At 43.5% G+C, this 24,916-nt stretch overlaps 2 protein-coding genes and 1 pseudogene across 2 annotated transcripts; 2 read left to right on the top strand and 1 right to left on the bottom strand.

The window, feature by feature from the left end:
• The first annotated feature begins 487 nt into the window (after positions 1-487).
• On the top strand, positions 488-2,989 carry LOC125525549. The gene is made up of 6 exons (XM_048690559.1): positions 488-593; positions 962-1,058; positions 1,162-1,531; positions 1,616-1,857; positions 2,021-2,053; positions 2,154-2,989. The coding sequence occupies exons 3-6, from the start codon at positions 1,264-1,266 to the stop codon at positions 2,241-2,243; spliced, it is 633 nt and encodes a 210-aa protein (XP_048546516.1). The 5' UTR covers positions 488-593; positions 962-1,058; positions 1,162-1,263; the 3' UTR covers positions 2,244-2,989.
• A 145-nt stretch (positions 2,990-3,134) lies between these two features.
• On the bottom strand, positions 3,135-6,613 carry LOC125525548 (annotated as a pseudogene).
• Positions 6,614-8,519: 1,906 nt separating this feature from the next.
• LOC125525118 lies at positions 8,520-11,425 on the top strand. The gene has a single exon (XM_048690142.1). The coding sequence runs from the start codon at positions 8,730-8,732 to the stop codon at positions 11,421-11,423; it is 2,694 nt and encodes an 897-aa protein (XP_048546099.1). The 5' UTR covers positions 8,520-8,729; the 3' UTR covers positions 11,424-11,425.
• Positions 11,426-24,916: the final 13,491 nt, after the last annotated feature.

Below are 24,916 nucleotides of genomic sequence, written 5' to 3'. Positions count from 1 at the left end.
ATCCAAAATCAAAATATGCATGAAAATATCTGCGACTAATATCTAATGCTCCATGGCAATAGAAAACACCCGAATGAGAAAAGTAGAATAGTACAGAATAGTTTACATGCTGTCAAAAAAAATACCACCTCTGTCCCAAAATAAGTGTTTTAACTTTGTACTAACTTTAACGTAAAGTTAATTATACTAAACTTGAGACACTTATTTGAGATGGAGGGAGTAATATAGTTTGCATTGCAGTGTACCATCGTGCTAGGCGAGATGATTGACTGTGCAGTGCATACACATGCATCTATTATTATATTTGGTCAGCGATATAGAAAAACAAGTAAGTATAAACAATTAAATATACACATGAAGTATATATATCTGGATTTATCATTCATGCATGTACAATATATATTACTTGATGGACCAAGTATTTTTTTTCACCAATCCATTTACAGTATGTAGTATTAAATAAACACATTAACTCTAGCCATTATTTCAGTTTCCTATATTGGACAAGTGAAGTGTGGTAGCTGCTCACTGACACAATGGAACAACTTGACATTTGGGCGCCCATCTTGGCCAATCCTCTTCCAAGCCAACGGGTATTCACTTTGTTGATCAGATCACATATCTATGTCAGAGACGATGAGTAGTTGGATGACTAGTTGGATGCTTTGTTTTATTTCAATATAAAAGTGGAGCCGGCCTATATGTCTAAACTAAAAAGTTGTAAGTTATCTGAAAGAGGATTATAAGCACAACCAAAATGGTCAATAAAAAGTATTGAAGCATACTCCATGGTTTATTCAACCTTCATTTTAACTGGATGTAATATATGTCAACAAGCATAGTTCATATACGATCCCCACTCTTTAGATCTTATCAAATCTGACTTGGATATAGAGTTCGCAACAGGCTCGTCGAAATCCCGACACAATAACAACTTATATTTCATTGTTCTTGATCACAGGCGGAGATTAAAGTTCACTCAACATATGTGGATTATGGCACCATGGACTTTCAAGCACTCTTAGAAGGACCCCATGATTTGGACAGATGGCTGAAAGGTACAATGTTTAATTGTTGCGGTCTATTCCAAACTTCATTACACAAGGAAGCAATTTATCCATGGTTCGACTTTGAAACCAAATTATGCATGATTCCTTGCAGGGGCATTCATTCCTATTTATATAAAGGAGGCGAATTTAACTCATGAGGCAAGATTTTCGCACATCCAGAAGTACAAACTTGCAAAACAAATGAACGTGGAAAATGGCATATGTTTCATCATTGCAGATTGAATGTAAATTTTATTCACCAACTAGTGATCATGGCATGATAATACAAACACCTGCCCCACTGAAGGCGTTGCCTGAGAAAGAGGAGGCTCCTGCCACCACGACTCTCAACGGCGGAGGAGGAGAAGAGGGGGAAACGAGAGAGGGGGGAGGGGCCATGTACCTGCCACCTTGTCACCGAAGAAGCAGGAGGCTTGCGGCCACCGCCACACCTCCGGAGGAGGGGACCTGCAATCTACTAGGTATGAATTATGAAGGCTCCGTTTGTTGCAATGTACCATTTGGCATTGTCTCAAGCAGCTAAACACATATGTTATGTGCTTCAGATTACGTACCAAAAAGTGGTTGGAGGCATGGAAGTCGTGTGAGAAGTGAACGGGAGAGAGGAACATGGTCGATAAACATGGAACAATGCCAAAAACGTGGGCGCAGAAGAAACAATGACCATTGGACATCTGAAGAGGTGAAAGAACTAGTGGATGGCATATCTGCATATGGGGCTAGCCAATGGGCTAAGTTGAAGAGCAAAAGATTTCCAATATCAGTTCGAACGGCGGAGCATCTTAAGGTAGTATAGTTAATTGGTGATTAATTGCACTAAAGAACATGCATTACATGCTCTCTCTGCTCATTGTTTTGTCGTATTTCACACTTTTTCTCTGCTCATCTTTTATTTATCTACATATATTTTATTGTAAAAGATGTTAATTTTTATGTGTTTAATCTTTCAGGATAAGTGGAGAAACCTAGTGAAAGCCTTCACGGTCGGGCCCACATCTAAAAAGAATATTTTCTATCATAACTTTATCAAACTCCTCATGAAGCACCACCAATTTTTCATCTCTTACATTTCTTGAATTCCAGGGAAATGTGAAAAGAAGGACCTCGCCTCGTCTAGATAAGGATTGGGTCGAAAAGATCAAGAGGCTGGCAGCTGATTACCCTCGAAAATGAAGCTGCACTCGCGAATGCTACAAGAAACGTCACATGGTACTTCTGGTGTAGCAATGGCCCCGCAACGACAATTCTGTTGTTTTTCAAGAACTGTGAAGCATAGGCTGTCATATTAAGCGTGTCGAAAGTAGATTGAACCATCTGGATGGAGCAGTTTCTGTCTCCTGCCTAACTGCCCTGTGAATGGAAATAGCGCTCGCTCCTTCGACCTGTTGGCTTGCCTGTTTTGCTACAGTAGCTTGACCTTTCATTACACCATGCTACATTCTGCTGGAAGCTTTTGGTCTTATGATATGAATGGTGAATGGATATGCACATTTACACACACTGCTTCAAGCAGTCTCACTCACTCCGCTCAAGGAATAATGCAGTTGATAGCTCGAATCGAGCACCTGTGACACGCCTCGACCCGAAGAATCAAGGTGCCGCTGCCTCCAAGCAGCAGGTTTATTCACCACTCTGCCTGTACCTTGAGCGATCGTGAGGTGCCGGAATGGCTGCTTGTACCTTAAGGCCAGCCAGCAGGATGAGTAGTAGCTAGGGTAGTTTCTTTCTTGCTGCTGTATGGTGTGGTTCGTTGTGGATCCTTGGAATAATTTTGGTTGATGACGATATCCTGTCACTCACTCAGCCGTTCTGATTGTTTGTACTGATACTCAATTGGGTTTCAACCATTCTGTAAAAATTGGAGCCAGGATACGTCCCTCTTGATCTTCTCTAGGAAGGATTTCAGTCTGTACCCTTGAAGATTTTAACAGACGTTCAGGTCGTTATCAAGATTAGTTAGAAATGGATACCACAAAAGGTTCATAGTTCAGCAGTTACTTCAAAATTTTATTTATGGTGCAGAAACAACACAATGCTACTACTGTTCATCAGAGTCAGAGATCATGCATTTTGGTTCAATTGCCTAATGTGCATTTGAATTACATTCTCACCACCTAATTTAATCGTAACATCTATACATATACCAGTAAAAAAAAAAGCACAGCTATATATACACAGTGCTGGCTATACAAAGAAAGTCTGGATGTGATGCTCAGCTACGGCTTTTGCCCGGAGAACATGATGAATGACCTCTGCACCTTGCTACTGTAGTTGACCAGGCCACAGGACCTGCACAGGTCTTCCAGCTCTCCTTCGGTGAAGAAGTTGTAGCTGCTGTTCACTGGCCCAACAATCTGCAGAACATGGCAGGGTGCATCAGGCTAGGTAAGCCTCTGCGATGCAGAAAATAAGTAGTAGCGCTAGACGATCAACGACTTCTTTTACCTGTCTCAGTGGCTTTAGTGCATCGATAGAGAACAAGCTGCTGTTCGTGGGGGTGGATAAGAAGGTTGTCGCTACGAATACACCGCCGGGCTTTAGCACACGGCTGATTTCAGCTATCTGGTTTTCAAACAGCAGCAGGAGGAGAGGTCATGGTGATGAATAAGTTCATACGTCAAAAAGATCGGTACACAGGTCATCGCACGATGTCCTGTTCCTGGGCAAAGCTGTCCAAAGCATACTAACTAAGCACTAAACTATTGTGGTTGACTTTACAAATGCATTGAGAGGGCAATAATTCACAGAAATATGGAACGGTATTTCCCATGTAATGCCAAAAGTGGTTTGAACATTATGGATTGGCTAATTGTTCAGTTGACTGGATGAATTATTCGCTATTTCCAGTTTTACTATATGAAGTTATGAACCATGTACAATATTGGATCAAAAAGTGCAAACGAGACAGGTACTATACCGCATTTGAAGGGGATGGCCAACAGTGGTCAGTGGATAGCGGTTCCAGCATGAATAGCATCAATTGAACACGAAGCAAAAGGGAGCCTCGAAATATCAGCCCTTACAAGTGCGAGGTTCCTGCAGAACCAACAGAAGAGAACAGTAAGTATTTGCTAGAAGCATCATGGAATACTGCTGATGAATGGTCATGATTACTGTACTGTACTTCAAACAAAAGGAATGTTTTGAACTAGTACCAGATGGAAATAATAGAGTAGATTATCAAATGTTGTTCAATTAGATGTTGAGAACAGAGATCATAACGTTTTTTGGTAGTGAAAGAAAACAAAACACTAGCTTCCACAGACAATTTAATGATGCCCAAGTTGTCCAAATGACGGTTTGTTAGAGCTGGATGTTGCAAGACATTTTTTTCAAGTCCTACAGGGAAAGCTCGAAATAAGCATGACGGAAAGCTCACGTGTTCATAGGGGTTTCTTCTTGTTTGATGTAGTCATAGCATTGGCGGAGCATATTCTCAGAAAAGTCCAAAGCAATCACAGCAGAGTATGCCCCAGAACTTGCAAACTTCCTTGAAAACAAGCCACTGCCGCAGCTGACATCAACGAGTATACCACCAGCGACTGATTGGAAATAGTCTTGAGCCATTTGGAACTGATAAAACCAACGGTACATCAGAATTATATGCATAAAAACATGAATATTAAGTAGACATGAAAGAGTGGTGATCATTTTTTGTTGCAACACCAAAACATGAAGCACCAAATATTACCTGCGACAGATGTATGAATTTACAAGCCAGGTATGTAACAATTTAGTGAGCAGCAACAACTTAAAGAGTGAGGCGTCCTAGAAATGTACCTCTTCGTCGCGGCCAGGGAAGCCACTCCGATTGAAGTTCTGACGCCACCCCCTCTTCGTAAAGAAACGAGACAAGTGGACTCCTGAATAGCTCGGTTCTAGCAGGCTTGAGTTCACTGTATTCTTTCATTCCTGAGGTGACAGTGAGATCCAGGAAGACATCTTTGCTGGTGAATGACTTGCTGCATTTTGAACACTTGAATCCGGACCTATATATCGCCGGCCTGGGACATGCGTAGAAGCCAAACGACATAAATCCTAATCCAGACAACAGATATGCATGAGAGATGAAGATAAATCATGGACTTTAGACGTACAAGTTCATGCCTGGTGGCCCTTTCCTTATCAGCGGTTCATAGCAAACAGGGCACGCAAAGACCTCAGTTTTCGAAACGTCATTCTGCTCGGTTTTGATCTCCTGAAATTGTTCACATAGTCATTGTCAGTTTCACACGGTATGAATAAAGTCCTCCCTTGGCATAACATCAAACACCTTGTATGCAAAACATTCACCTTGGCTTACCCTTAACACGACTGTAAACCATGCTACTGTATTAAACAGGCTGCTTATTTCTGAACCACACACGATCGCTGTTAGCAAGACTAGCTCTCTAGTATTAAAAAGTACAAGCTAGATTGCAGAGACCACTAGTCCTAAGGCAACAGAAATCCAGATATCAGCAGGTATATAACCATTTAGCTCAATCACTAATCTAAATGGGAGGTACAGTCTGATAGTGATAGTTGCCTGAGTCTCCCTCGTCCTTCCTTGTCCAGTGGACAGAGCTGGGAACTCAGTTCCTCACCCAAGCTTCTTCAGGCAAACCAACGAACAGGTGGTCTGCACACTACAACAGAAATGCACAAAGCAGAGGAATGGCAAGAAGTCAGAGATTTTGGTGGGCACTACACCGCATGCCTTTTTGGCATTTTCTGGGGTTAATCTCTGCAGCAACACGAAGGAGGACGAGATATACATGACTCACACGGCCGCCGGAGGCGCTCACCAGGACGTGCGCTACACTGCACGCCTGTCCGCCCAAGACATCGCCCATCCCTTGTCTGCTGTACTAGCGCAGAGCAAGTGAACGTTTTGAGTAGAGGGCATGACCTATACAGATTGACCAATGCCCAGATTGTTACAAAATGCAGATAAATAAAGTCTGAAACTAAGACAAGGTTAACTAGTAGTACGTACTAATAATTCTAAGTTCTAACAGTCTTTCCCTCTCGTTGCCAAATACTAGCAGTGCACGCCATGACACGCATCACCTCCCCAAACTGAAAAGCTCTGCTAAATCACGCCTATCTCGACTCAATTGATTACTCTTGGAGCAAATACAGAGCTTGGTTCCTGCCAAACCCCGCCTAGACATAACACCGAACATCTGGCATGCGACAATCGTTCCCCCTTTTTTCTAGCGCGCGCACACACACACAACGCGTTCCCTTGCCTTCCCTGAGATGAGAATCAGCTAGTGGCCTAGGTAGGTACGTACCGGGTCGAGGGCGACGGCCGCCGCGGCGACGGCCACCCGGCGAGCCCGCTGCGGCAGGCCTGGGCTGCGGCCAAGGCGGCAGCGGACGCGCGGGGGATGGAGCGACGGGGAGGAGGAGCAGGACGCCGCCGCGGCTCTGACGGCGAGCTCCATGGCGACGCCGACGCGGAGCTGCAGAGCAATTGCAGCCTGGGAAGAGAAGGAAAGAAATGCTCGGGCAGAGGAGCAGGGGTGTGGTGGTGGGCTCAGGCGTGCCGCCCGCCCCGTCCGTTCGCGCCTAGGCCGTTTGGGTCCGGATTTTCTCTTTTTAGATGGGCAGCACTCCACGTCGGTCGACCGGCTAGATTCCAGATCGGTCACCTCCCAAGCCCTTACATTCGCGCAACGTAGAGTCGTTGGATCAAGTCAACCCCTTCTCATGCACGACTCGTCCTCTCTGCCACACTCGCGTTCTACTTCTAATTCTACTCTAGCAAAAGAAAAAAGGGATCACCGGCCTGCGTCGCAACAGATCGTTGGTCTTTGTCCTTGCCAACGTCGTCTGCCCCGGCAGGTCAGGACGCAGCACACAAAACCCGCCCACCGCTTGCATCACCGCACGCCTCTCCCTCCCCCTTCCTCTCTCCCGCCGGCGCCGGCGTCCGCTGCGGGCTTGGCCCGGGCGACGCTGGTGGCGGCGCCCCCCTGGCTTTTTCCCTCTCGGGTGTTCGCCGGCACGAGACGAGGCGACCCCGGGCGGTGCTTCTAGGCGGCGGCGGTCCAGTGCGGCGGCGGGGGCTCCTGGCGCGAGCGGAGGCGGACTTCTGGGCGGGCCGGCGGCGGGGTGGGTCTGCTTCGTGGCTTCCGGGAGGAGGGGGAGAGGCGATGAGCGGCAGGGTGTTGGCGACGCCATCGCCGGCTTGCTGCAGCGTGACGGCGGGGCTTAGCGGGCCCGTTTCGGGCCTGGCCGGGCCAGGGGTGGCCTGGCATGCCCTCCTGCCGCGTCCGGACGGCTACCGCGACGGTGCCAGAGGCTCTGGCCTCCCGCACGACGGCGGTGGAGGTGGTTCCCTCCCGTTCGGCTTCAGTGCTGCTTCTCCCTCCGTGGGGCGCTTCTCTCCGGTCCTATTGGCCTCGTGTTGGTGTTCGCAGTGAGGCGGCGTGGGTGACGGCGCAACCGCAATGGCGCATGGTGGTGGACGGCGGTCTGGTTGGTCGGCGGGGATTGGAGTACGGGAGAAATCCTTGCCGGTCTTCGGCCCCGATGCGGTGATATCCATCCTGGAGGGTGTCGGTGATATCCATCCCCCACCTCCCTCCGCGTGCCGGGGAAACCCTAGGACATGTCCGGGCAGCAGCGTCGTCGGCGTCGCTTTCCTTTTGGGAGGTGCTGTTTTGTACACGGTGGTCCGGAGCCTCGGGTTGTAGTGGTTTGTCTTTGGTGGGCGTAGCGGTGGCGGGTCATCCGCGCTCTGTCGAGCTGCCGTTGTTGGCATTTGCTTCTTCTTCTTTTTCTTTTGGATTTGTTGTGCTGTTTGACCCAGCGATTCTGTATCGATGTTGATTGCTTTGGAATACAAAGCGGGGAGAAACCCTTTTTTCGGTAAACCGCAACGGTTCGATTCAATTTTATAATAAGAACATAACCGGAGTGCTTGCCTTCGTGCCGCACAGAGTCCCGGGCTGACCATATCTTCAGTTCTTCACCAATCTCCTGTTAAACTGAAAAGTGGGTGTTTTCTTCTCTCAAGTGTGCAGCCTGTTATGTATATCAGCAAATCTGAGAGCCGGGGAGGTGCCTCTCACTGGTACTGATGATTCAGGTATAATACATGCCAAGTTGAATTTCAGGTCACACATGGCTGAGCTCTTTGGTCAGTTGCCATTATCACCATATCAGGTAAATAACTACATATATTTCGGTTGATGTATCTTATATAATCGAAAACCTCTCCCGTCTCTTTGAGACTAACCAAGGGACCTTCCTCAAGCGGACAACACCAAGGTATCTGTTAAGGCTAAACCACGGGCTACTACAGGAGACGGCCTAACCGAAGAAGCCCAGGAGGTGGTTCGGCTCGACAAGCGACTGAGTCAGCCAGCTCAGCGATACGCCTCAGACGATTGGGTCAAGTGAACTATATATCGACGTGTCCCAGCTACCGTGTCATTCGGCCATTGGTTGAACGGCTCTGCCGTCAGCTTGTAAGAGGAGAAACCTGTAACTAGCTACTGCAATTCGAATACTGAAGCGATTCCCCTCTCGATCCCCTTTCCTCCATGGCAATTCCTTGAGATTTGTAGCTAGTTGCTAACAATTGGTACTCAGAGCCAAAAAATTCCACCCACGCTGGAGCATCCGCACGAGACTAGGCTGGCGGCGCGCCGGCGTCAGGAGCTAATGGAGAAACTCACTCCCGAGGGGAAGGCGATCTACGAGACGGTCACACAAGCAAGCGACGCGGCTCATCTTCGCCACCAGAAGGAGCTCGAGGCGATGATTGTGGCGACGGTGGGCAGCGTTGTCGAGGCGGTGGTGTCGCGCTCCGTCGGGGCGGCAGTCGACAAGGCCGTCGAGGCAGCGATGGAAGCAGCGGTCAACGACATGCAAGCGTACACCGACGGCGCGGAAGCGGACCTCCTCAAGCAGATCCAGGAGTTGCGTGTCGCCAATAGTTCTGCAGCTCGCCCCAGCGAAGCGGAAGGAGGCGAGCGTTCGCCGAAGGGCGCACCCGAGGGGAGCGCGCATGCGTTTCGCTCATCCATGGCGTCGAATGGTGCAGTCTCGTCAGGGCCGTATGTTCCACCTCCAGCTCGAGGTATGACTGAATTACCCAGACCAACCTCGTCCTTCTCCAGTCTGTCTGCCCGTCAGAGGAGGAATGGTGCTGCGTCTTCGTCAGGCAATTCTGGGCACGGGAGACCACCGTCAGTTGATTTTCCGAGGTTTGATGGAGAGAACCCCAAATTATGGCAAACACGGTGTGTGGATTATTTTGACATGTTGGACACAGATCCTGATCTTTGGATTGCAGTAGCAGCTATGCAATTTGAAGGATCAGCAGCGCGTTGGCTCTCATTAGTAAAGCATAAGTTTGTTCGTGCATCATGGGATGAGTTTTGTGCTGCCGTCCTTGCTCGCTTTGGGCGCAATCAGCATCAATCACTTGTGCGCAAATTGTACAGGCTGCAACAAACAGGATTTGTGGAGGAATACATTGCTCAATTCTCAGAGTTGATGGATCAGTTGACCGCTTATGAACCTGATCCTGATATGTTACACTATACCACGCGTTTTATTGATGGTCTGAAACACACTGTCAGGATGGTGGTTGCAGTGCAAAGGCCTGCTGATTTGGATGCAACTTATTCCATTGCTGCTGTGCAAGAAGAGGTTGCTGATTGTGAACCAGAGTACACTCCTTGCAGCAGGCGAGCTAGTTACTCCAATCCATCTCAGCAGTATAAACAGTCAGCTGAATATAAAGTGCCAATTGAGATCCGAGTACCTGAAACACAAAAGGTCACTTCAGTTACTGAGGAAAAGTTAGCCACTCTCAAGGCTTACAGGAGGGCAAAAGGGTTGTGTTACATATGTGGTGAGAGGTGGGGCAGAGATCACAAGTGCAATAATACAGTGCAACTGCATGTTGTGCAGGAGATATTGGAATTTTGTGCTACTGATCCTGTGGAATCTGATGATAGTGAAGTGGATTTGATGGTATTATCTGCAGAAACACAAACATCTGATCCGGCTAACAGTGCTATTCGACTCACTTGTCAAGTTGGAGGACAGGAAGTAGTCTTCTTATTGGATTCTGGAAGCTCACATTCATTTCTCAGTGACAAATTAGCAGGTCATTTGGTGGGTCAGCAACCTTTGAGCAGGGTGCAGAAAGTCAAGATCGCTGGAGGATGGCAACTGGAATGCTCTGCTTGGATTCCTAACTGTGGATGGTCAGTGGAGGGACATCAGTTTGTTACTGATTTCAAAATCCTACCTCTGCAACATTATGATGGGATTATTGGGATGGATTGGCTCTCAGCTCGGGGGACTATGAGTGTTAATTGGTTACAAAAATGGCTATCCTTTGATTACAAGGGCGCAAAAGTGGTTCTACAAGGAGACCTGCCATCTGAGTGTGAATTCATTGTGGTAGAACTACAACTTATCCAAGACACACAAGAAACAAAAGTGACTGTGATGGATGATGTACCTGAAGAAATTCAACAAGTCATTGCTTCCTTTGCTGATATCTTTGAGGAACCTACTGGTCTTCCTCCTCGTCGCTCCTGTGATCACAAAGTACCACTGGTGGAGGGAGCTCATCTTGTTAACATTAGACCGTACAGGTATTCCCCTGAGCAAAAGACAGAAATAGAACGACAAGTGAAAGAAATGCTAGCCTCAGGTGTAATTTCTCCTAGCACTAGTCCATTTGCTTCCCCAATCATTTTGGTTAAGAAAAAGGAAGGCACATGGCGACTCTGTGTTGATTACAGACAACTGAATATGTTGACACTAAAGACTAAATATCCTCTGCCCGTGATAGATGAATTGCTCGATGAATTATCAGGCGCCTCATGGTTTTCCAAATTGGACCTTCGTGCTGGGTATCATCAGATCCGTTTGGCTCTCGGGGAAGAATACAAGACGGCCTTTCATACACACAATGGTCACTATGAGTTTAATGTGGTATCATTTGGGCTGACGGGAGGGCCAGCTACATTCCAAGGAGAGATGAACTTTACTCTAGCACCTGTGGACCGTGTCTGTGCAGTTGTATTCTTTGATGATATACCGGTGTTCAGTGCTACCTTAGAGGAACATGTGCAGCACCTCAAGAAAGTTTTGCAACTACTCAGGCAACATCAGTGGAGAGTTAAAGAGTCAAAATGTGCATTTGCCCAGCGTAGCATATCCTATCTGGGCTTTGTGGTCAGTGGGAACAGAGTGTCAACAGACCCAGCTAAGGTGCAAGCGGTCCTTGAGTGGCCAGTGCCCCAATCTATTAGGGAGCTTCGAGGGTTTCTTGGACTTTCCGGGTACTACAGGAAATTTGTGGCAATTATGGTGTTATCAGCCAGCCCTTGACTCATCTCCTGCGCAAGAATGTGCCCTTTGTATGGTCTACAACAACACAGACTGCTTTTGAAGTGTTGAAAAAAGCTCTAACGTCAGCACGTGTACTTGCTTTGCCAGATTTCAAGGTTCAGTTTGTTGTTGAAACTGATGCCAGTGACACTGGGGTAGGTGCAGTGTTATTACAGAAGGGACATCCAATAGCATTTGTCAGTAAGGGACTGGGACCAAAAAATCATGGATTGTCCACTTATGAGAAGGAATACATGGCGATTTTATTGGTTGTTGAACAGTGGCACACATACTTACAACATTCTGAGTTTTTGATTTTTACCGATCACTGCAGTTTGGCCCATCTGGAAGACCAGCGCTTGCATACTCCCTGGCAGCAGAAAGTGTTCACTAAGTTGCTAGGTTTGCAGTTCAAGATCAAATACAAAAAAGGGTCTGAAAATCGAGTTGCTGATGCCTTATCTCGCAGACCACATCCTGAGTCTGAATTGTTAGCGATCACTTGTCAGCACCTAGCTTGGTTGCAGGATGTGTGTGACACCTACCAACATGATCAAGAAGCGCAAGAATTGCTTACGAGATTGGCTGTTCGCTCTGACTCTGGAGATGCCTTTTCTCTACAAAATGGACTGATCAGGTACAAGCAGCGATTGTGGTTGCCTCATGGCTCACCCATGACAGTGAAAATTATTGAGGCTTTCCATGCTAGTCCCCTGAGAGGACATTCAGGTGTGCCACTCACCTTGCGGAAGCTCAAGAAATTATTCTATTGGAAAGGCATGAGTAATCAGGTGCATAAGATGGTGCAAGAATGCTTGATCTGTCAACGTGCTAAACCAGATCATGCTAAATACCCTGGACTTCTTCCTCCTTTGCATGTTCCTTCTCAGTACTGGCAACTACTTATTATGGATTTTGTTGAAGGCCTTCCAAAATCGGGTGGCTTTAATTGCATTCTAGTGGTTGTGGACAAGTTGTCCAAGTATGCACATTTTATTGGACTTCAGCATCCCTTTACTGTATCCACGGTGACTGCAGCGTTCATGGACAACATATACAAGCTTCACAGGATGCCTGAATCAATTGTTACTGATCGTGATCGTATCTTTACCAGTCGTTTTTGGCGAGAGATTGCTGCTCTGATAGGCACTAAGCTCAAGATGAGTTCTTCCCATCATCCTCAGACTGACAGACAGTTAGAGCGCGTGAATCAGTGCTTGGAAGCCTTTCTTCGATGTTTCACGCATGCATGCCCGGCTAAGTGGGCGCAGTGGCTGTCACTCGCGGAGTATTGGTATAACACCAGTATGCATTCCTCTCTGCAAGGTAAATCTCCATTTGAGACTCTGTATGGGCATTCTCCTCATCAGTTTGGCATATCAGATGCAGACGCTTGTTCAGTGCTAGAACTGTCCACTTGGCTCCAAGATCGCGCACTCATGCTCAGGCTGTTGCAGTAGCATTTGGAACGTGTGCGTGTTCGTATGAAAGATCAGGCAGACAAGAAGAGATCTGACAGGGTATTTCAAGTGGGTGACTCTGTCTTGATGAAACTACAGCCGTATGTGCAGTCTTCTGTTGCCCCCCGTGCACATCATAAGCTTCTTTTCAAGTTTTATGGCCCCTTCAAGATACTGGAGCGCATTGGTCCTTCTGCTTATCGCCTGCAACTTCCTCCTCATAGCAAAATTCATCCAGTTTTGCATGTCTCTCAACTGAAGAAAGCATTGGGGCCTCATTGTCAGGTACAATCTGATCTTCCTCCTGTTGATTCACAACTTGCTATCCCTGTCAGAGTGCTTCAGCGCCGTTTCTGTCAAGCTGGCGAACGAGCAGTTCCTCAAGGTCTTATTTGATACGTCTCCAACGTATCTATAATTTTTGATTGCTCCATGCTATATTATCTACTGTTTTGGACTATATTGGGCTTTATTTTCCACTTTTATATTATTTTTTGGACTAACCTATTAACCAGAGGCCCAACCCAGAATTGCTGTTTTTTGCCTATTTCAGTGTTTCAGAGAAAAAGAATGTCAAACGGAGTCCAAACGGAATGAAACCTTCGGGAACGTGATTTTCTCATCAGATAAGACCCAGGAGACTTGGACCCTCCGTCAAGAAAGCCACGAGGCGGTCACGAGGGTGGAGGGCGCCCCCCCTAGGGCGCGCCCCCTGCCTCGTGGGCCCCTCGAAGCTCCACCGACGTACTCATTCCTCCTATATATACCTACGTACCCCCAAACGATCAGATACGGAGCCAAAAACCTAATTCCACCGCCGCAACTTTCTGTTTCCACGAGATCCCATCTTGGGGCCTGTTCTGGAGCTCCGCCGGAGAGGGCCATCATCATGGAGGGCTTCTACATCACCATAGCCCCTCCGATGAAGTGTGAGTAGTTTACCTCAGACCTTCGGGTCCATAGTTAGTAGCTAGATGGCTTCTTCTCTCTTTTTGGATCCCAATACAATGTTCTCCCCCTCTCTTGTGGAGATCTATTCAATGTAATCTTCTTTTTGCGGTGTGTTTGTTGAGATCGATGAATTATGGGTTTATGATCAAGTCTATCTATGAATAATATTTGAATCTTCTCTGAATTCTTTTATGTATGATTGGTTATCTTTGCAAGTCTCTTCGAATTATCAGTTTGGTTTGGCCTACTAGATTGGTTTTTCTTGCAATGGGAGAAGTGCTTAGCTTTGGGTTCAATCTTGCGGTGTCCTTTCCCAGTGACAGAAGGGGCAGCAAGGCACGTATTGTATTGTTGCCATGGAGGATAACAAGATGGTTTTTTTTATCATATTGCATGAAACTATCCCTCTACATCATGTCATCTTGCTTAAGGTGCGTTACTATGTTTTTAACTTAATACTCTAGATGCATGCTGGATAGCGGTCGATGAGTGGAGTAATAGTAGTAGATGCAGGCAGGAGTCAGTCTACTTGTCTCGGACGTGATGCCTATATACATGATCATACCTAGATATTCTCATAACTATGCTCAATTCTGTCAATTGCTCAACAGTAATTTGTTCACCCACCGTAGAATATTTATGCTCTTGAGAGAAGTCACTAGTGAAACCTATGGCCCCTAGGTCTATTCTCATCATATCAATCTCCATCACTTTATTATTGCTTTGCTTTTTTACTTTGCCTTTTACTTTTCACTTTGCATCTCTATACCAAAAATACCAAAAATATTATCTATCATCTCTATCAGATCCCACTCTCGTAAGTGACCGTGAAGGGATTGACAACCCCTAATCGCGTTGAGCTATTGTTTTGTGTAGGTACGAGGGACTCGCGCGTAGCCTCCTACTGGATTGATACCTTGGTTCTCAAAAACTGAGGGAAATACTTACGTTACTTTGCTGCATCATCCTCCTCTTCGGGGAAATCCAACGCAGTGCTCAAGAGGTAGCAAGAAGAATTTCTGGCGCCGTTGCCGGGGAGTCTGCGCAAAAGTCAACATACCAAATACCCTTCACAACCGTTATCTCCCGCATTACATTATTTGCCATTTGCCTCTCGTTTTCCTCTCCCCCACTTCACCCTTGCCGTTTTATTCGCCCCCTCTTTTCCGTTCGCCTTTATGTCTCTCTTGGCTCGTTTTCTCGCTTGGTTGAAATAGTTGAGTATTTATTCCTAAACAGAGAAGCTAATATCTATGGATCCTCATCTGCTTGCCAATCTTTTTAAGAGATCCAATTATGATGAACCAATTCCTAGTGATTTGGATGCACTAGATTATCTTTATAAGCTTTGGCCTAAAATTCGTAAATCTGAAAATTGTGATGAAGTGCTTCACGATAGATCTTTGAATAAAAAGCATGATTGCAATGATTTTATTATAAATTCTATTGGTGTAAATTATGCTAATAATATGCAAAACCCTAAGCTTGGGGATGCTAGTTTGACTATGTCCAATAGTCATGATTGGGGAGATTTTTCTTATAATCTTGAAAATTTATTTAATCCCCATGATGAATATGAGATTGATAATATTGTTTGCAATAATATTAAAAGTTGGTTTGGAAGATTGTCAACTTTAGATCCCACATATTTGGAGAATATTCAATCTTATGAAATTTTTGATAAAAGTGGGTTTGGAGAGGTCATGACTTTAGTTAATGTTGATCCCACTATTTTGGAAGAATGTCAACTTTGCATGCATGTGGATCGTGTTGAGAATATGTTTTGTGATAGCTATATTGTTGAATTTTCTTACGATCCTACATGTAATTATTATGAGAGAGGAAAATATGGTTGTAGAAATTTTCATGTTACTAAATTACCTCTCTTTATGTTGAGATTGCTATTGTTCCTTTCCTCTTCCTTGCATATGCTAGTTTTTGCTTGATACGATAATTTGTTTGCCTATAATATGCCTATGCATAGGAAGTATGTTAGACTTAAGTGTGTTTGTCACATGTTTTATGATGCTCTTGTTGTGCCTCAATTCTTGTCTTTCTTGTGAGCATCATTGAAATCTCAATGCCTAGATAAAAAGGCTTTAAAGAAAGTTCTTGTTGGGAGACAACCCAATATTTTTCCTTGCTGATTAAGAATAAATAATCCATCTACCTTCTTTTTATATGTGGTTTTATATTTTAATTAGTGTCTGTGCCAAGTTAAACCTATAGGATCTTCTTGGATGCTAGTTATTTGATATTGCTGTAATTTCCAGAAACTTTCGGTTCACGAAAACAATTATTAAAATTCACCAGAACGTGATAAAATAGTGATTCCAATTTATGCTGATCAATAAACAAATTGCCTAGGTCTTACTATTTTGGCTGATTTTTTGGAGTTCCATAAGTTTGCGTTAGTTACAGATTACTACAGACTGTTCTGTTTTTGGCAGATTCTCTTTTTCGTGTGTTGTTTGCTTATTTTGATGAATCTATGGCTAGTAAAATAGTTTATAATCCATGGAGAAGTTGGAATACAGTAGGTTTAACACCAATATAAATAAAGAATGAGTTCATTACAGTACCTTGAAGTGGTCTTTTGTTTTCTTTCGCTAACGGAGCTCACGAGATTTCTGTTGAGTTTTGTGTTGTGAAGTTTTCAAGTTTTGGGTGAAATCTTTTGATGGATTATGGAACAAGGAGTGGCAAGAGCCTAAGCTTGGGGATTCCCATGTCACCCCCAAGATAATCTAAGGACACCAAAAAGTCAAAGCTTGGGGATGCCCCGGAAGGCATCCCCTCTTTCGTCTACTTCCATCGGTAATTTTACTTGGAGCTATATTTTTATTCACCATATGATATGTGTTTTTCTTGGAGCGTCTTGTGTTATTTGTGTCTTTGTTTGTTAGTGTGCCACAATCATCCTTTCTGTACACACCTTTTGGGAGAGCCATACATAATTTGGAATTTGATAGAATACTCTATGTGCTTCAATTATATCTTTTGAGCTATATAGTTTTGCTCTATGTGCTTCACTTATATCTTTTGAGCTTTATAGTTTTGCTCCAGTGCTTCACTTATATCTTTTAGAGCACGGTGGTGGATTTGTTTTAAAAAAACTATTGATCTCTCATGCTTCACTTAGATTATTTTGAGAGTCTTTAATAGCATGGTAATTTGCTTAATAATAATAATATGCTTGGTATTCAAGATTTGTAAAACTTTCTTTTGAGTGCGTTGAATACTAAGAAAAGTTTGATGCTTGATAATTGTTTTGAGATATGGAGGTGATAATATCAAAGTTGTGCTAGTTGAGTAGTTTTGAATTTGACAAATGCTTGAGTTGAATTTTGCAAGTCCCGTAGCATGCACGTATGGTAAATGTTATGTAACAAATTTGAAACATGAGGTGTTATTTGATTGTCCTCCTTATGAGTGGCGGTCGGGGACGAGCGATGGTCTTTTCCTACCAATCTATCCCCCTAGGAGCATGCGCGTAATGATTTGGTTTTTGATGGCTTGTAGGTCTTTGCAATAAGTATATGAGTTCTTTATGACTAATGTTGAGTCCATGGATTATACGCACTCTCACCCTTCCATCATTGCTAGCCTCTTTGATACCGTGCATTTCCCTTTCTCACATTGAGAGTTGGTGCAAACTTCGCCGGTGCACCCAAACCCCGTGATATGATACGCTCTTTCACACATAAACCTCCTTATATCTTCCTCAAAACAGCCACCATACCTACCTATTATGGCATTTCCATAGCCATTCCGAGATATATTGCCATGCAACTTTCCACCATTCCGTTCATCATGACATATCCATCATTGTCATATTGCTTAACATGATCATGTAGTTGACATAGCATTCGTGGCAAAGCCACCGTTCATAATTCTTTCATACATGTCACTCTTAATTCATTGCATATCCCGGTACACCGCCGGAGGCATTCATATAGAGTCATACTTTGTTCTAGTATCGAGTTGTAACCATTGAGTTGTAAATAAATAGAAGTGTGATGATCATCATTTAATAGAGTATTGTCCAAAAAAAAGAAGAAAGGCCAAAGAAAAAAAAAGAAGGCCCAAAAAAATATAAAATAAAAAGGGGCAATACTACTATCCTTTTTCCACGCTTGTGCTTCAAAGTAGCACCATAATATTCATAATAGAGAGTCTCTTGTTTTGTCATTTTCATATACTAGTGGGAACTTTTCATTATAGAACTTGGCTTGTATATTCCAACGATGGGCTTCCTCAAATGCCCTAGGTCTTCATGAGCAAGCAAGTTGGATGCACACCCACTTAGTTTCTTTTGTTGAGCTTTCATACATTTATAGCTCTAGTGCATTCGTTGCATGGCAATCCCTACTCCTTGCATTAACATCAATCGGTGGGCATCTCCATAGCCCATTGATTATGCTCGTTGATGTGAGACTTTCTCCTTTTTTGTCTTCTCCACATAACCCCCATCATCATATTCTATTCCACCCATAGTGCTATATCCATGGCTCGCGCTCATGTATTGCGTGAAGGTTTATAAGTTTGAGATTATTAAAGTATAAAACAATTGCTTGGCTTGTCATCGGGGTTGTGCATGATGAGAGCATTCTTGTGTGACGAAAATGGAGCATGACTAAACTATATGATTTTGTAGGGATGAACTTTCTTTGGCCATGTTATTTTGAGAAGACACAATTGCTTAGTTAGTATGCTTGAAGTATTATTATTTTTATGTCAATATGAACTTTTGTCTTGAATCTTTCGGATCTGAATATTCATACCACAATTGAGAAGATTTACATTGAAATTATGCCAAGTAGCACTCCGCATCAAAAATTCTCTTTTTATCATTTACCTACTCGAGGACGAGCAGGAATTAAGCTTGGGGATGCCTGATACATCTCAACGTATCTATAATTTTTGATTGCTCCATGCTATATTATCTACTGTTTTGGACTATATTGGGCTTTATTTTCCACTTTTATATTATTTTTGGGACTAACCTATTAACCGAAGGCCCAGCCCAGAATTGCTGTTTTTTTGCCTATTTCAGTGTTTCGGAGAAAAAGAATATCAAACGGAGTCCAAACGAAATGAAACCTTCGGGAACGTGATTTTCTCATCAGATAAGATCCAGGAGACTTGGACCCTCCGTCAAGAAAGCCACGAGGCGGCCACGAGGGTGGAGGGCGCGCCCCCTGCCTCGTGGGCCCCTCGAAGCTCCACCGACGTACTCCTTCCTCCTATATATACCTACGTACCCCCAAATGATCAGATACGGAGCCAAAAACCTAATTCCACTGCCGCAACTTTCTGTATCCACGAGATCCCATCTTGGGGCCTGTTCCGGAGCTCCACCGGAGAGGGCCATCATCACGGAGGGCTTCTACATCACCATAGCCCCTCCGATGAAGTGTGAGTAGTTTACCTCAGACCTTCGGGTCCATAGTCAGTAGCTAGATGGATTCTTCTCTCTTTTTGGATCTCAATACAATGTTCTCCCCCTCTCTTGTGGAGATCTATTCGATGTAATCTTCTTTTTGCGGTGTGTTTGTTGAGACCGATGAATTGTGGGTTTATGATCAAGTCTATCTATGAATAATATTTGAATCTTCTCTGAATTCTTTTATGTGTGATTGGTTATCTTTGCATGTCTCTTCGAATTATCAGTTTGGTTTGGCCTACTAGATTGGTTTTTCTTGCAATGGGAGAAGTGCTTAGCTTTGGGTTCAATCATGCGGTGTCCTTTCCCAGTGACAGAAGGGGTAGCAAGGCACGTATTGTATTGTTGCCATCGAGGATAACAAGATGGGGTTTTTATCATATTGCATGAAACTATCCCTCTACATCATGTCATCTTGCTTAAGGCATTACTCTGTTTTTAACTTAATACTCTAGATGCATGCTGGATAGCGGTCGATGAGTGGAGTAATAGTAGTAGATGCAGGCAGGAGTCGGTCTACTTGTCTCGGATGTGATGCCTATATACATGATCATACCTAGATATTCTCATAACTATGCTCAATTCTGTCAATTGCTCAACAGTAATTTGTTCACCCACCGTAGAATATTTATGCTCTTGAGAGAAGTCACTAGTGAAACCTATGGCCCCTAGGTCTATTCTCATCATATCAATCTCCATCACTTTATTATTGCTTTGCTTTTTTACTTTGCCTTTTACTTTTCACTTTGCATCTCTATACCAAAAATACCAAAAATATTATCTATCATCTCTATCATATCTCACTCTCGTAAGTGACCGTGAAGGGATTGACAACCCCTAATCGCGTTGGTTGCGTTGAGCTATTGTTTTGTGTAGGTACGAGGGACTCACGCGTAGCCTCCTACTGGATTGATACCTTGGTTCTCAAAAACTGAGGGAAATACTTACGTTACTTTGCTGCATCATCCTCTCCTCTTCGGGGAAATCCAACGCAGTGCTCAAGAGGTAGCATTATTCAGTGGTCTGATCCGCCGGAGTCATTAGCAACTTGGGAGGATCTGGAGGCGTTGAAGCAGCGTTTTCCTCGAGCGACCGCTTGGGGACAAGCAGCATTTCAAGGGGAAGGGGAATGTTAAGGCTAAACCACGGGCTACTACAGGAAACGGCCCAACTGAAGAAGCCCAGGAGGTGGTTCGGCTCGACAAGCGACTGAGACAGCCAGCCCAGCGATACGCCTCAGACGATTGGGTCAAGTGAACTATATATCAACGTGTCCCAGCTACCGTGTCATTCGACCATTGGTTGAACGGCTCTGCCGTCAGCTTGTAAGAGGAGAAACCTGTAACTAGCTACTAAAATTCGAATACTGAAGCAATTCCCCTCTCGATCCCCTTTCCTCCATGGCAATCCCTTAAGATTTGTAGCTAGTTGCTAACAGTATCTTACTTTTTACATCATACAGTAACTTACCAATCGAAAGGTAGAACATAATATATGCACCGTCCAGGATCTGAAATCAGTTGACCAGTTTGTCCCTCAAAGAATGTAGTCAGTCATGTTCCTATGGTGTAAGGATATTTGTCGAAAAGTCCATTCTGCACCCGAGCTCATATGCTCCCGCATGAACAGTAAAATCGAAAAAAAATCGAAAAAAATTCAAAAAATTCCAATTTTTTTTGAGAGAAACATTGACAAAAGTTCTAAGTGCCTGCAAAAATTCATCATGAAATCACATTCCTGTAAGGCGTGGCAAAAAAAACAAATTCAGTGCTTCAAAATGCATTTGAAAGTAGCTTTTTCAGAGTACTATTTTTGTTTTTTTGCCACGCCTTATAGGAATGTGATTTCATGACGAATTTTTGCAGGCACTTAGAACTTTTGTCAATATTTCTCTCAAAAAAAAATTGGAATTTTTTGAATTTTTTTGATTTTTTTTCGATTTTACTGTTCATGCGGGAGCATATGAGCTCGGGTGCAGATTAGCCGCGTCCGATATTTGTTTCGTATACATGATCTCCCAGTAGCAATTTATACCTAAGCTAACTACAAAGAGACGGTTGACCAGGCTAATGGCAAAGCTATTTAGGGAGTAAAGGAGCAGTGGTGGAAGAGGAAAAGACGCAGATCTTGACACCTCAGACATATTTGAACCATCTTGCCACAATATCAGAAGCACAAAGTTGTGAAAATGTTCTACCACGCTCTGTATTCGTCTTGGATTAAATTGCAAACATGCAACCCACTTTTGAACACTGACATAAAAGAGTTGAGTTGTGGTCATTTTTACACACTTTTTTGTCACTATAAGAAATTGTGTTCATATTATTTTTGTATATGATGAATAAATTTTGATCCTAGAATGTTTTCTTTTTCGGTTATACTTACTAATTGGAGCACCTCATGTTTTTTTAAAGGGACACTTCCATGAAACAACTTAATTCAGTATGTTTATCTTCTCCTATTATTTATGTTTAGTAAAGTTTAGCCTTTGTGACCATTGTATATAGTGTCAGTCTATAAGAACATTAGTTATCATGTTTACTTTCATCAATGAACCACAAAGATTTCACCGCAAAGAAAGTCCATATGTATTAGTATCCCTTTGAATGAATAAGAAATTGCAATCATTTCAAAAAGAAATTGCAATCGTTTCAAAGATTTCAGTCATCCTTGCGGTTTTAGGAACTATATAACAACTTCTGTATGTACTTTTATATAGTTTTTTTTTTCTGTAGTTGAGATTTTCTTGTGCAAAGTATCTAATATCAATCATGTACATCTTTTTGCCATGCTTTTAAGCCATTTTCTTGGAAATCCACTCCTGAATTTAGTCTTCTTTTCTAAATCAGTTTAACTGTGTTGGTCATACAATCCCCTCGGAGCAAGAACAAATTCAACAAGGTAATAAAACAAACCGTGGAGCAGCTAAAGGACATCCAATACTCTCACATTCGATGAGTACTGAACAACATGGTCACATTTTTTAATGAGAGAAGCATGTTCATGTTGAGGTGTCTGAAGTTCTGTGTGGGCATGTAAGACATTATCATATTCATATGCTGATTTTGTGAGATATCATGGTATCCTTGACTTTGAACATCAGTTGTAAATAAGATGAGAAATTGTATCTATAGCATCAGTTTCGTTTGTCCCTTGCATCAAAATGAAGAATTTCCTTGGTAGATTTTCATAACATAAATATACCCTTTAATTTTTCTCAAGTATTTGCAATAACCAAATTTTCTTAAATATATTTTATCAAGATGGACGGGCGCGGCAACGCGCGCTTTTATGGTCTAGTCCTTAAAGACAAGGGGCGGCGGGGGAAGGGGTGAATCCCATCGCCGTACTCTTTGTACATGTGACCAAGGTTTCCACACACCGAGCACCAGTTTGGGAGTCGTTCAAATCTCACGCGAAAGATCTAGCGCATATTATCCGGGATAAGTGAAACACCATTCTTCATATGTTTATTAACATTGATCTTAACTTCAGCTCTGGAAAAAATCCCTCAAAATCCTGCGACTTCGGCTTAGCATAGATAAATTTACTAACCTTCCCTGCTAGTGATTCAGTAACAACACATACTCATCTGGTAGGTCGTGGATTTAGGTCCATATCTTTGGAGAATCGAGCTTGATTGGCGAGGGTTTTGTAAACCATTCGTATGGCACCAACACCATGAAATTTCCAAGGCCCTTCTTCGATAACCCATTTCGAATCGTCAAGGCAATAGGACTCCAAGGTGTAAAGGTTGTCGTTCAGGGGGCGAAAGGTCACCTCCTTGGCAAATTTTCACGCCACTCTCATGTTCTTGTAAAAACAGTATTGGTTGTTGGGCTTGTCCATATGGACTCATGCAATGGCTATCCATCATGTCAAATTATCCGTCAGTGCTTCATCCTGTTGCACAAGAACATCATGGAGGTCGTCTTCTCTGAGCCCAAGTTGCCATCACCGCTGAGGGAAAAGCTAACCCTAGCATGAGGGGAAAAGGAGGTCTTGGTTATGTCTAATAGGTTTTTTTAGACAATGATGGTGTCCAATAGGTGATCCGCATTGGAGTTTCCCTAAGACTTGGTTTGGTGCGTGTGATGTTATTTCATGTAGACAAAATTTCAATGGTGTGACCCATGAGTTGGCCCAAATAAGTGTGTGTGTATGTGCGCGGGTAGGGTCTCGCTGTTATTGGGAGTATAATGTTCTAACATATGTTATTAGGGAGATTCAAAAAAGAAAATGTTGATAGCCTTATAATAGCCGATTTGCCAACTATTATGCCGTACTAAAGCTTATGATTTTCCTTAAAATAAATTGTCATTTCTTAATGTCTGGATGACCAAAAGGTCAAGTTATATTAAGATCACGACAAATGAAGTAACATAGGAATAGCAGAGGTTGAAAAAGGGAGGCTCTCAGCAAGTCGTACTGACGACGGTATAGTGATCGTTCGGTGGCCCAATGACTTTGATGTAATTATTATTATTTTTAAAATAACTTGTACTTCAGACTTTTATAATAGATGTTGGTATAAAAAAAGAGAAGGCTCAGAAGAAAAGAAAAAAAAAACTGACGTCAATCCGTACTTCTAGCCCCCCTCATGCTAGAGTAAACAGCAACTTCAGGTGACAGGCATGTGGCTTGGCCCGGTCAGAAGTACGTGATGACTGCTTTTGCCTCAGCAGACCATGGACCAGCAAGCTGGTGTATATGCTTGCGTCGTTGGCAATACGTGGGTCACTGCCAGGCTATTTAGACCGCGACGTAGGACTCGTGCGAGCGGTGTTGTACTAATGCTTCTTTAGGCACGGCGTGGTACACGCCGAACCGAGCCATGTGGGTCAGTTCTTTTCGTGGCTTTTAGAATAAGCTGCTTCCTACCTGGCTTATTCTAAAAGTTCAAACAAATTTATTTTTTTAAAAGCCTAGTAATTAAGACTTGACTAGTATATTTTAAAAAAAATATTGATTGGGCTTCTAAAATAAGTTGGGTAGGAAGCAGCTTATTTTGGAAGCCCAAAAAGGCTAGCAAAAGAACTGGCCTCCTTCACGGCCCAGCGAGCCACCTCGGTCGTCTTCCGTCCAGCTAATTAAGCTGTGCCTTTCGCTGGGAAAAAAAAAGAAGCTAAACTGTGCCTTTTGTCCTCGGGGGTCATCAGCACCATACAAATCATCACCCATGCCGACCTTATGCATCTCTGATTAGTTTCAAAGCTACTCCCTTCATTTCTAAATATTTGTCTTTCTAGATATTTTAAATGAATATAACATACGAATGTATATAGATATATTTTAGAGTGTAGATTAACTTATTTTGCTTCATATGTAGTCATATATTGAAATCTCTAGAAAGACAAATATCTGAAAATGGAGCGAGTACGTACCATTGTATTATACACATGCAATTTTTTATATTAGCCTCTTGTAACAAGATGCAATAATCAATCGTCTAAAAAAAGTTTCATGATGCAATTAACAATCGCAATCCTGACGTATCTGGTTGGCTACAAAACTGATATAGCCATGTCCGCATTTGCCATTGGATCCATTAAGTAATCTCGTTCCATGGACTCTCGGCGGTTCTCCTCACCTGCTCTGGCCCCAACGACCACGACAACACACGAGCAAAATCACCA

This window comes from Triticum urartu, chromosome 7, assembly GCF_003073215.2.
Source record: "Triticum urartu cultivar G1812 chromosome 7, Tu2.1, whole genome shotgun sequence".
Taxonomy (NCBI): domain Eukaryota; kingdom Viridiplantae; phylum Streptophyta; class Magnoliopsida; order Poales; family Poaceae; genus Triticum; species Triticum urartu.
This window is presented reverse-complemented; position numbering and strand designations above follow the sequence as displayed.